The sequence below is a fragment of the Protobothrops mucrosquamatus genome, unplaced genomic scaffold (assembly GCF_001527695.2).
Source record: "Protobothrops mucrosquamatus isolate PMUCROS unplaced genomic scaffold, P.Mucros_1.0 scaffold69, whole genome shotgun sequence".
NCBI lineage: Eukaryota > Metazoa > Chordata > Lepidosauria > Squamata > Viperidae > Protobothrops > Protobothrops mucrosquamatus.
In genome coordinates, this window is record NW_015386447.1 from 877,011 (window position 1) to 890,853 (window position 13,843).

General features: G+C 38.4%; 1 protein-coding gene across 1 annotated transcript in view; it reads left to right on the forward strand.

Annotated features, from left to right (window-relative positions):
- FBXO40 (F-box protein 40) overlaps positions 1 to 13,843 on the forward strand; it is a 31,602-nt gene that overhangs the window by 2,606 nt on the left and 15,153 nt on the right. Inside the window, exon 2 of the mRNA XM_015812130.1 lies at positions 11,708 to 11,737. Within this exon, the coding sequence (XP_015667616.1) occupies positions 11,735 to 11,737 (3 nt within the window). The 5' untranslated portion in view covers positions 11,708 to 11,734. The remainder of the gene's footprint in view (positions 1 to 11,707; positions 11,738 to 13,843) is intronic.

The following is a 13,843-nucleotide window of genomic DNA, read 5'->3' on the forward strand; positions in this document are numbered from 1 at the left end:
GATATTGGAACACTGCTATCATGTCCCCCCTCGTCCTTCTCTTCGTTAAACTAGACATACCCAATTCCAGCAACCGTTCCTTATATGTTTTAGCCTCCAGTCCCCTAATCATCTTTGTTGCTCTTCTCTGTACTCTTTCTAGAGTCTCAGCATCTTTTTTACATCGTGGTGACCAAAACTGGATGCAGTATTCCAAGTGGGGCCTTACCAAGGCATTGTAAAGTGGTATTAATACTTCACGTGATCTTGATTCTATCCCTCTGTTAATGCAGCCCAGACTGTGTTGGCTTTTTTGGCAGCTGCAGCACACTGCTGACTCATATTTAAGTGATTGTCCACTAGGACTGTCCACTAGTGATTGTCCACTAGGATGAAACCCATGACTGGAACATACCACTAAAAAGATTTAAATTGTTCAAAAAACAAATCTAACAAAAGAGGAGGTAGAATACATAAGAAGTAACTACACCTCTACAGAAATGCAAAAAAAAAAAAAAGGAAAAAAAACCTTGTATGCATTTGGGTTAATATAAAAGGAAAAAGGTATGAAATTGCCATAGATGTATACTACAAACTACCCAACCAAGCAGAGAAAATAGATGACGTTTTTATTAATCAGTTAGCTAAGGTGTGTAGGAAACATGCTGCAGTAGTAGTGGGGGACTTTAATTATCCTGACATCAACTGAAAGACCGCCTCTGCACCAAGTGGGAGATAAAACAGGTTCTAGACAACCTTGTTATCCAAAAGGTAAAGGAGAGAGCCAGCAGGTCAGCTATATTGGACTTAATGCTTACTAATAGGGATGAAATGATAGAAGGGGTTGAAGATAATAGAAATACAAGTCAAAATAGGCAAGAAAATGGCAAGAGAACACCTATCCACTCTAGATGAATTCAAATCACCAGGACCAGTTGAACTGCATCCCAGGGTTTTGAAGGAAGATGTGATCTCGGAAACCTGAATCAAATCTTTCAACGCTCCTGGAGCACCGGGAATCTACCAGAGGACCGGAAAAGTATTAATGTGGTTCCCATCTTCAAAAAGGGGGGAAAAAAGGATCCAGGAAACTACAGACCAATCAGCCTGATACCAAAACATGAGAAAATCCTGGAAAATGCCAGACAAATCTGACTCCATTCTGTGACAAAGTGACTAAATTAATTGATCAGGAAAATACTGTAAAGAAAGTTTAGATTTTAGTAAGGCATTTGACAAATTAGTCCATAGCCTACTTCTTGGTAAGATAGAAAACTGTAGGATGGATGTGGATTTTCAACTGGCTGACCAACTAAACTGAATGTGTAGTCCTCAGTAGAACTACATCTCAATGGAGGGAAGAGAAGCATGCAGAGGAATGCCTCAAGGTTCTGTCTTAGGTCCAATGCTTTTCAGTGTCTTCATAAATTATTTAGATTAGGGAATAGAAAGAGAACTCGTCAAATTTGCAGATAACACCAAGCTAAGGGGAATAGCCAATACTTTAGAAAATGGACCCAAGATTCAGAAGGATTTTGACAGACTTGAACACAAATTATATATATATATATATATAATTTCAAGGCCCTGGGAGTGAATGCTAATTTTAAATGGCTGCAAAGGACAGCTATTCCTTTTTTTTTCTGATGATGGTAACACTTCATGGATTAATTTTTTCTCACCAGAACTGTGTAGCAGATAAGAGTTTCTGTCTTTGTTTGATTAGAATAGTGGTTACAGAGAGACAAACTTCTTCATGATACACATTGTCCATACTTTCCAATGCCAATCGTGATTGCTCATGCTGATTTCATGAGGACAGAATTCGCCAAAGTAAATGACAACTTTCTCTCAGTTTTCTGTCATCACAGAAGTTAGGGGAGAAAACGTACTGCAGGACGCAGGTTCAAAGGAAGAGTTCTGATCTTCAGGCTGATCTTGTCTCCTTATGACCATTTTGAAGAAGTTCCTGTTTTCTTCGCAACATAGGAGTGCCACCTTCTGGGATGTTTTTTCAACTTCCCACTCTAGCCCATAGACCTAGTGTAATTTGGACATCCAAATACTAACCAGGCCCATCTTTGTCTTCCTTGCCAGCCCTGACAAAGTCAAGCAGACACTGAAGATTATATCTTCAGATCAGGGGAAAGGAGAGTAAGTATTCCATCTGTGGCTGGCTCTCTGTCCCTAGTGCTTCTTATGCTCACAAGAATAAAAGTACAAATAGTCAATGTTTTTGAGTTGCATCTTCAATGCTTATTTTAAAAGGTAAACCAATGTGATATATAGCATTTCTGCACTAGGTGTTTACAGCATTATTCATATATTGCTGTAGTAATATAAAGCCTGTCTTTGGTAATGATATATTGCTACAACAGTGGCTGGAGTATGTTATAAATCATTAGTACCGTACTTGTCATATTTCAAATATAGAAGCATTGCCCATTAATATAAATACATTTATTAGCAATAATTCAGTTATATGGCATATACAAATAAGCCTTCTGTGAAGAGCAATAAAGATAATAATATTCAATAAACTACAGAAACTTCTACATGTTAATCACAATTACAATGAAAGAATCTCCATGCCTTTTTCTTTTCAGAAGACTAACCATCTATCTACATATTGAAATGCATACATCTTTTCCCAGGGATTTTTAACCTTTCATGTTTACCTCTCTTTCTTGCAAAATTATTTTGTGTACCTGCAAGGGTGGGGTGGGGGGATAATCCTGCTTCTAGATTTGCCACATCTACTGGTAGAATTTTTCCTGGAAAAATTGTGTTGTATAACCAGGATTTGACAAGAGACTTGGTTTATGAGAAAGAGCATCAGTGTTCTTTCCTTCATTTAGTGGGAGCTGGAACATTCTGATGACCCAGGAGAATTGGTCACATCCTCAAATAGCACCCCAGACTGCATAGTGCTTCTTGGCAGCTTAGAGATGCAAGGTCAACATGAAGATGAGATTAATGGTTTTTCTTTTAACACTTTTCTTGATTATTTTGATGAATGGAAACTAGGGCACCCACTAAGCTTCATCAATGGATGCAGCCTCAGTGGACATAGAATTACGTAGGCTGAGGAGGGAAAAGTAGGAAACAACATTGCTAAGATTAGGTCCCACTACAATAGACCATGTTAAGGAGGAAAAAAGCAAAATCATTCTTATACCTGGTGTAAGAGTAAAGAATAAAAAAAAGGAGGGGGAGAAATTCTACTCCCTAACCTAGTTTTTATTCTGAAGGAGGTTTCTCACTTAAGACAGGGTCCCCACCTATCAAGGGGTAGAAAAGTAAACTTAAGCCTAACTCTGTTGTTGTTCAGTCACTAAGTCATGTCTAACTCTTTGTGACACCATGGACCATAGCATCCCAGGCCTCCCTGTCCTCCACTGTCTCCCTGAGTCTGCCCAAACTCATGCCTACTGTATCAATGACACTATCTAACCATCTCATCCTCTGTCATTCCATTCTCCTTTTGCCTTCAAACATTCCCAACTTCAGAGTCTTTTCTAATGAGTCCTCATTTGGTGGCCAAAGTATTTGAGCTTCAGCTTCAGTATCTGTCCTTCCAAAAACAGTCAGAGTTGATTTCCTTTAGGGTTGACTGATTTGATCTCCTTGCAGTCCAAGGGACTCTCTTCAACACCACAATTCAAAAGCCATCATTAAGTCTAACTCTAGTGCTTGATAATTTGGTTTTACTCTAGACCACTTGGGAGTTAAGTTGAGCCAGAATTTCTCAGGGGAAAGATGTCAGTTATGTGTGTATCCAGAAGTTATCCAGCTTCAAGGCCAAGATAGGCAGAGAATAAAGTATGTTAAAGGATGATAAGTGTTGTGTCCTGGGCCTGCTGAAGCATTTCAGCAGGCCCAGAAATGTTGCAAACGGTCCCGGGCAACCGAAAAGCTGCCTGGGATCAGACTGGCTGGCGCTGGACTTGTGCGCATGCGCAAGGCGCGAAAAAAGGTTCTTCCCTATTGGCTGGACTGCCTGGGTTTGGGAGACTATAAAAGGTCTGTGTGCCTGCTTGGTTGCGAGTTGGGTTGAGATGAGGAACGAATAAAGAAGTACTTCATTACAACATGTGTCTTGCTTCAATGCTGCAAACTCCAAAACATAAAAATAAGAATAGGAGAAAAGAAGAAAAGACTTAAGCTACAGCAGATATAATGAGGATAACTAAATCTTCATGATGACAAAGACAATTCACTGCTTTAGTGGCTCCTTTCTAGCATGCAGTAAGATTTATATTACCCAGCTATGCTGCTTTGTATGTATTTCAAAGAGCACTGAGCCAAGTACAAGTCAAGTCATATCAAATGTTCACGAAATTCTTTTAAAATCTTGCCAGTGAACCTGACTGACAGACAAATTAGGTGCTCATAATTCAATCCTCAGACAAATCAAAGATGGTTATCAAAAGACCTTTCATTCTTTGCTACTCTTGATTGATTCATCCTTCAACCAAATACAGTTGCAATCCAGAGCCATGGCAGTTTACAGAATGATTTAGTTTTGAGAGTATAGATCTTTGTTTTAGGCTCATTGGTCTGTTTATATTTTCTGGAAATAAAGCTCATTGCGAGTTGAACCTCTAAATCAGACATGTCAAACTCGCGAAGTCACGTGACATTGCGCAACGTATCGGAGCTTTTTCTCCATTGCCAGCAATGGGGTGGGTGCGGTCTCCTGATGACGTGTCCGGCCCGCGGGCTGGCAGTTTGACACCACTGCTCTAAATTCATCCAGTTGCCAATGCCTTGCTCCAGCATGAGACTCAAATGATTAACAATGTGTGTCAATTCAGGTGGTTTAACTGTAAGCCCAATACATGGCCCCTGTACGAGTCCTGGCCCAAGACATTGTACTGCAGCTGAAGTAGCCAGAGCTGACAGGGAGTATTTGACTCCTTGCTACACAAATATAAGAATGCAAGTAGACTTACAGCTCACAGTAAATTAATCATCTCTATGAGACTATGGTTTTTCTCATTATGCTCAAGTAGGGTTCAGGTTAGCCTAATGACAGGGGAAGCTGCAATGGCAATCTCTATTGGATAACTTCACTAATTTTGTAGCATGTCTAACTTCAAGAATCTGGTCAAACAAGTGTCTGCCAGTTATGAAATCTGTTATCTCTAACAGGTTAAGCCTTTGTTCAGAAGTATTCACTGAGTTTCAACTATGTATTAGCTCAGAATTTGCACTAGGACAAAATAAACTCAACCAACTGGTATAAAAGACTGTCAGACAAAATATAGGATGATCTCATTTATGAAGGGATTCCACAAATTATGATAACCTATCCTGCTTCAGCTTTGATGACATAATTGTAGTGGAGCATGGATGGGATGGAAAGAGATCTTTATTGAAGACATTTTGCTGAGTTGTGTCTGTGAGTCTTCTGCCAAATAAGGCCTCAACTGAACAAGGAGCTAAATGTCGGGAGACCCAAGATTTATAGCTGTACTCAGTGTAAAGCCTGACAGTAATCAAAACTGACTACATAATATTCATTGATTTCTTAAAGAAAAGGCTTATTTCCTCTGGCTGAAAGTAGATGACATGAAAGCTTCTTTAATTTGTTTTTGATAATCTTTATAGTCAATTGCCCATACTGGAAAAGATTGATGAAAGTTCATGCTGAAGGGGAGACAACCTTAAAAGGGGCTCTGTTGAGCCATCATGGAAGCTGGAATAAATGGAAGAGATTTTATATATTATCCCCAAAATGGTGGTTTTTTTTGACAGGCATCATATTTTTTCAGGTAAGCTGAAAAATCAGAGAATATGAAACCATTACCTTGGTATAATTCAGAGAATTATGATTTCCACCTGCAATTAATGTAGTAATTTCATTTTTTTTCTCAGCCATTCATATACCATGAATGGTCATTCATATAAAAAAGTTGATAGAAATTCACCTAGAGTTTTACATAGAACTTTGGTAGAACCTGCCATACCTGGAGACAATTTCCTACAATTGTAAGGAATCAAAATTGCTTTAATTGACTTACAGATTTCAAACTCATAAGAAAGACGTTACAGTGTCATTGTATAATATAAAGATGATTGTACTGGAACACACTGTACTGGTTTTAGCCATGATATCACTGATTCTCAGATCTTATCATGCAGCAGATTTCCTAAATAGAAAAGACTTACTTGATGATGAGGGAGCAACAGAAATGCTGTGGAAAAAGTATCAAAATGATACTGAAATTCTTGATTTTAAGAAAAACCAAAATGATTGTACACAAATTTTGTACCACAATTTTTTTTTATAAACCCAAGCAAACTAACAATTTTGAGGCAGGAGACAACAGTAGGAAAAGGATCTCAAGATGAATGAAACTTCTAAAAAAATCTAATTCCAATTAAGCAAAACAACATCAACTATAATTAGAAGCAGTTTATGTGGCTTTGCAAAAACGTTAAGATGTAAAAATAAAGAAAGAGAGGAAAGGACACCAAGCAAAGGTGCATCCATGGAGGTGAATGGAGGCAAATGCTCAAACCCTTTCTTTTTTGTATTTGTTTGTAGGTACTAATGGGAGGAGCTTTGATTGTGATATCACAATACATGCTTTGCCATTTTGATGAAATCTTCAATTGGTATGAATATGCCTGCAAATGTATGTGCTAATATTTTGTATATGTAGAAAAAGTGTCAGAAAAGCTAAAGACAAAATCAGCCACATATAACAAAAAAAGAAAAGAAAAAGTGGTAAGAACAATGAAAGTATATTCAAAATAAAAGGAAGAGACAAGAATCAATAAACTAGTTGAGTTTCTTAAAAAAGCACGAAAGATGGCAAAACTACTAAATTCCTATTTTAGCTCAGTTTTTTTAAGCAAAACAATATATGCTCTCTTCTTAACGGGAATGAAAGAGCAAGATTGGCACTTATTATTGACAGAAAGATAGACAAGGAATATATAGCTATTTTGAATGAATCAATATCTCTAGGGCAGATTAATAAACTAAAGAAACGGAAGAGTACCAAGATCATATGAATACTTATGAAGATAGCATGCATTAATGGCAAGACATATCTTCTGTTTATCCACATTTAAAGTTCATAAGAACGGTCATTATCATTCAGCAGATAGCATTAACTTGAGCTACTGAATTTTGATTGTAGGTTGTAGAAAACATCATAGTAATCTACAACACAGTATTAGCATTCTTGGTTGTCCAGTATATATTCCCTACTATTGACTATCTTTGTTGTCATATTCAAAGCTCCAGTCTGTTAGACAGTTGGGCTATATGCTATGATATTTGGTAATATCTGCTGTCAGGATTTCCATTGATTGACTGGCACCTTGCTGGCATCCTGCCATCAAAGGGGAAGGAAGAGGGGAGGCATTTGGGGCAATCCACACCTGTGTATCTAATGGTGGGAAATGGGGAGAGGGAGCTGACATGTGAGGAAGACCAGAACTGTTTGTACCAGTTATGCCAGGCATCTTCAAGAAAATAACTGGGATTTGCAAACTTCTATCAGCAATTCATCCCCTCGTTCGCAGAAATCGCCCTCCCCACCACGAACTTGCTAAAAACAAAAGGAGGGGGTGGATGCCCAAGCCCAGCCAGTTGTTCCAATGGGCAAAGGAAATGTCAAATAGCGTTGGAGAAACTTAAATGCCTGTTTGCGGCCAAGCTGGTCCTAAAGCACCCAGACCTGAACGCTCCTTTTGTCATCCAAACTGATGCCAGCAATGTGGCCGTGGGGGCAGTCCTCATACAAAAAAACCAGGAGGAGGCCCTGCAACCATGCGTCCAAAAAAACTCACCCCACATTTCAATTTCTGCTTCACCTTCCTGCAACCAACATCTTTAGTAAAAGTTCTTTTCACTTTAATCAGTTGGAGTCAAGAGTCTGCTTTCCTAAATGATTACCTTGGGGCAGGTCTGACAATCTGGCAAATGTATGAATCAGTTTGGAGCCAGCTACTGTTCTGAGTATTGTGGTTGTCCTGTGAATCTAGTAAATGTTGTTATAGATACTTTGCCAGCATTTGACAAGCTATTAATATGCCATTCAGTAGTTAATGCAATGATCAGGATAAATGTAAGCTGGTTCCATAATCACTCAAAAGTCATTATTTCTCCAACATAGCTCTGATCTCAGATTCATCAAACTATCTGACCTATATTCTGTCAAACTGAAGAGCATACATGTTGTCAATTCAGCTGGCATTCAGATGGCATCTCTCTCTGCTTGACAACTCTTTGTAAGTCTTTATATCAACAGTAGAAGTACAGGTAGTCCTCAGCTTATGACAGGTTACTTAACCAGTTACGAAGGACTCGAAAAGGTTACTTATGACCTGTCCTCAAAGTTACAACTTCTGTACCACTTCTACAGTCATGTGATTGCATTTTGGGTGCTTGGCAACCAATTTGCATTTATAACCGGTTGCAGTGTCCTGCAGTCACATGATCACACCCATTGGATAGACTGGATTAGGATTTATAGCCATGTAATTTGCTTAATTACCAGGTGACTCATTTATGACCATCTAAAATGGTCATAAAATTGAATCCAGTCATGTAGTGACTTGATTTATGATCACAATGACTTATGACCAAAATTCCTGCCTCATTTGTGGTCATGAGTCAAGGACTATCTGTAGATTTAACTGTGCTGTGGTCAGCTTTTTTGCTCTTAATTTATGAAACTGGAATATTACCAAACTGAATAGTTCTTGAATTCTTGTAAGGAATATTTGGATTTATTGCTTTGCTAGATATCAGTAGCTCAGTCGAGCTGTTAAAGACTTGAGCAGAAAGTGGTTCAACAGTTCCCTAGTTTAACAATATCTTTTTAAGACAAATACATTTCATAATAATAACACTGACTTGAAGACAAATAAAAAGTTATGTCACAAAGATGATTTGATTAGTTTTCCTGCATGTTTCAAAGGATTGGACTAGATGATCCTCATAGTCCCTCCCAACTCCAAAATATTATGATTCATTGGACTTGTGTTATTTGTTGTTTCTATTTTAATTATAGTTAGGGAGCTGACAAACTGTGATTGTCTTGTACTTCTCTTTCAGAAGTTGTTGCTGTAGTTACCAAAAGCTAGAACCAAGTTGCATGAATTATTTATTATGGCCTAACTAAGCATTTTTCAGATTTTTATATACATATTTTAAATATTTTTAATGTAGTTATGGATCAGGTAATTACAGCTGGATTTTTTTCCTTTCTGGGCTATAATACAGTTTCAACTAATTTTTATTCTCCTACATGGAAAATGCTATAAGTTTAGGCACTAAAGTTTAATTTGGTAGTTAAATTCTTTGTAACAAGAATATACTTTCTTCAGTTCAGATTTATTCCTGACATGTTTCTTAGCACCCCTCTCCTTAGTTGATTGGAAAAATAATTGTATTATAGGTCCATGTGAGAAGAAAAACAGAGGTCATTACAACTTGGTACAGAATATCTGAGATAGCCAAATAATTTAAATTTTCAGAACAAATCTTAATTTAACAGCTGCCTTTTTTACTAACTGCATTAAGATGTGCTATATTAATATTTGAGCCAAGAATATTACAAACTGAATTATTTCCTCACCTATCAGGATGCCTTGTGGAATTCATCAAGGGTAGCTTTCATCTCCTCATATAGTAAATTAGATCTGGGGACCATTTACTTGTCTTATTGGACAATTGAAGGATATTCTGAATACAATACAATATTCTGAATAATACAATATTATTATTGCATGCTGATGATATATATCTGATTGATAATTATCAAAGTTCTATATAAAATTAATTGATATAGTATGGACATTTGATAAATTATCAGGTCAATTAATTGAAATAAGTTTCACATACTCCCCGTAGGCTCTTATCTATGAAAATCTGGAGTCTCATAGGTTATTTAAATTTTAAATAATATTTTGAAATAATTCACATAATAAGTATTTATTTAGAAAAGTAAATATTTGTTTATATTACTATTATGCAAATGCAATGTCACTTAATATACTGCTCACAAAAATAAAGGGAACGCAAACCCCTTCAGTTCCATGGTAAAATGTTCCCTTTATTTTTTTGAGCAGTATATATTTTGTCCAACTGATTCTAATAACATCATAATCTGAAGAAGCAAACTCTTTAAAAGAGCTCAGACCTTAATGGCTGAAATAATGAGAATCATCTAGTGAAGCTTTCCATCTTTAGTACGGACATGATCACAAAGTCAGTTATACTTGATCATATGTTAAACAGTTTGAATATTTCTGCGAGGAGTCCATTTATGCATATCTTTTTAAATATAGAAACATGAACAATGGATAGTCAGTTACTTTTTGTTGCCTCTAGGTTTATATCAATTAATTAGTTTTACTCCTAGTACAGTAATCCTGACATTGGAGGCATCAGTTACACTATGGAGGAAGCTGTAAATTCATTATGTAGCCAACTAATAGCACTGAAGAGTTTATATCAGAATATGTGGCTTTTCTGCCTCCAGGAGGAAAAGTAAATGTTTATTATAGTCACCACAGATGGGGACTGCAGCCAAGAAATTAAAACACGCTTGTTCCTGGGGAGGAAAGCTATGGCAAATCTAAACAGCATAGTAAAAAGCAGCGACATCACCCTGCCAACAAAAGTACTTATAGTCAAGGCCATGGTTTTCCCTGTTGCAATGTATGGCTGTGAAAGTTGGACCATAAGAAAGGCTGAGCACAAAAGAATTGAGGCCTTTGAACTATGGTGTTGGAGAAGACCCCTGCGAGTCCCCTGGACTTCAAGGCGACCAAACCGGTCAGTCCTAGAGGAGATCAACCCTGACTGCTCTTTAGAAGGCCAGATCCTGAAGTTGAAACTCAAGTACTTTGGCCACCTAATGAGAAGGAAAGACTCATTGGAGAAGAGCCTAATGCTGGGAAAGATTGAGGGCAATAGAAGAAGGGGACAACAGAGAATGAGGTGGCTGGATGGAGTCACTGAAGCAGTAGGCGTGAGTTTAAATGGACTCCAGAAGATGGTAGAGGACAGGAAGGCCTGGAGGAATGTTATCCATGGGGTTGCGATGGGTTGGACATGACTTCGCAACTAACAACAACAATAGTCAGAGGAAATCTATTGCTATAGCATAGCCTTAGTATTAAGAATGAGAAGACCACATTCACTTTGATTTAGCAAAAACATATAGTCACTAACATGGTGACAGTACAAAATATGGGGTTTTTGTAGGCAGTGTTCAGGATATATATGTAGGATCTGGTTGGCTGTATTAATAGTGCAACATTCCTTCTTTGTTCCACTGTTGGTCTTGACTGGGAGAAAGAGAAGTAGGGATTTGTCATCACTGTATTAACTCCCACTGCCCAAATTACATTATTGAGATCAAATACGTTTCAATGCTGGTATGAACAATAGAGATGACCTTTCTGTGAAGGGCAAAACAGTAGTTTGGGCCCTGCCTAATGATGCAAGGAATAGGTATAAATTTCAAAGGTAATAGAATCTCAAGCCATCCTAGGAATTCTGGTAAAATGTCTGTTTTATCCTTATTACTAATAATAAAATGTCAAATAACACAGTCTGTAAACTAATGGCATTAATACCATAGTTTAATAAAATAATATTGCTTTTTGATAGTATCTCTTTAAATACAGTATCAGGTATCTCATTCTAAATTCCAGGAAAGAACTCTTTTTATTAACTATTTTAATTTTTCTTTAGAGACATCAAACACAACTGACTGGAACTATGGTAGGTACTTTTGAAATAAAGAAGAAAAAATGTGTTTTTTGTTTAATGTCATTTTTACAATATACTTTTAAATTTTTTTACTCTTCGGTTTTGTTTGAGGTGGTGATATAATAATGGTTCTCTACAATAATAGCCAGTATGACTGTCTTTCAAATGTTAACTGAGTTTGCATAGTCTGCTAAATCAGGTTTGTTCCTCTGTTTTATAAAATGAACTACAATGGCCACTTTCGTACAGAAACAAATAAACCATGTGATGGTTTAAAATGATGAGTGGGTTTCTGTTAAATTTTTGTTTCTCAGCTCCTTGCTATTTTTTCTAAGTCCTAAATGAAAAAGAGGGATATTAATCCAATAATTAAATGAATAATAAGCTCCAAAAGCACTTGGTATTGTTGAATATTGCTTAAATTAATAGTTTAATAATTTCATACCCCTTTTTTATGGAAAATAGCCATCTGATGCTAATTGCTTTTTTTGTGCTGGTGTGTATAAATTATTTATTTAAAAAAATGTATATGGCCACCTATCTTAAGCAACTCTGGGGGGGGGGGGGCTCAACTACAGTTAAAAATTAAATGTAGAAATAAGCAAATTTCTATAATTGAAATTCTATGATTTCCAAATCTCAATTCCCTACTCAGTGAAGGAATGCAAATTGATATTGTATATCCCAGGCTGATGCTGTCCAGCGTCTGCTTGGACAGTACTTTATTAGCTTTTACTAGCTTCCTAGTAGGGGCGTTGTCTTACCTGAACGCCTTTTCTCAGTACGGAGATGGAGAATTCACCAATGGGTTTTCACTGTCTGCCTGCTCTTGAGACCAAGTAGCCAAACTTGCCACGCCCCTCTTGCTAGGAGATCCAGTCTTAACGAGGGCGAAGCGCCTGCAGATGAACTTGACATTGGCTCTTAATTCCCTAGAATGGCCTATCTGACCTTAGGGAGGGTGTGAATTCTCCATCTCCGTACTGAGAAAAGGCGTTCAGGTAAGACAACGCCCCTTCTCCAGTACAGGAGATGGAGAATTCACCAATGGGACATACCAAAGTCCTACTGTCCCGATGGGGGGGAAATAGATAAGGCCGGAACGGGGTTCACAGAGACTACTTGGTGAAGGACCCTCCTACCAAAGGAGGCGTCCGTCGAAGCAAAACGGTCGATCTTGTAGTGGCGTACAAATGGAGATGGTGAAGACCATGTCGCAGCTCTGCAAATCTCCTCGATGGACGCCTGAGTGGCCCAAGCCGCAGAGGTTGCAGCACTGCGAGTGGAATGGGCCGTAAGATGACTCGGAGGCAGTAGAGAAAGAGACTGGTACGCTTCCGTGATACAATTGCGGATCCACCTGCCAATGGTGCCCGCTGAAAATTTCTGTCCCATGGTAGCCGACCGGAAGGATACAAAGAGTGCTTCCGATCTACGGAAAGGCTCCGTACATTTGAGGTAACGCCTCAATGCCCTGCGAACGTCCAGTGTATGCCACTGCCGCTCCAAGTCATGTGTCAGATCTGGACAAAAATTAGGTAAGATCACTTCCTGTGTTCTATGGAAAAGAGAATTCACCTTTGGGATGAATGAAGGATCAATCCGCAGGACAACCCTGTCACTGTGGAAAATGCAAAGGTCATTCCTGACCGATAAGGCGGCCAGTTCAGAAATACGTCTGGCCGAAGTAATGGCTATCAGAAAAGCCACCTTTAGGGAAAGGTGCTTCAATGAAATTGTCGCCAAAGGTTCAAAGGGCGGTTTTGTGACAGTGCGAAGGACTCTCGGTAACTCCCAAGATGGAAACCTGTGAACAACGGGAGGTCTGGTGTTACACGCCCCCTTAATAAAAGCACGAATCCTGGGATGGTGAGCCAAGGGAACCGAATCCTGACACAAGAGAAGAGTGGACAGAGCGACCACCTGTCGGCGAATAGTCGCAGGAGCAAGGCCCCTGTCCAGGCCATCCAATAAGTAATCTACTATTTGGGGTATGGTCAGGTTGGAAATGACAATTTGTCGCTTCCTGCACCAAAGGCAAAAATTCTTCCAAGTGGAATCATAGATGCGATTGGTCGCTGGACGACGTGCAGCCTGAATAATGGTGATGGCGCGGGA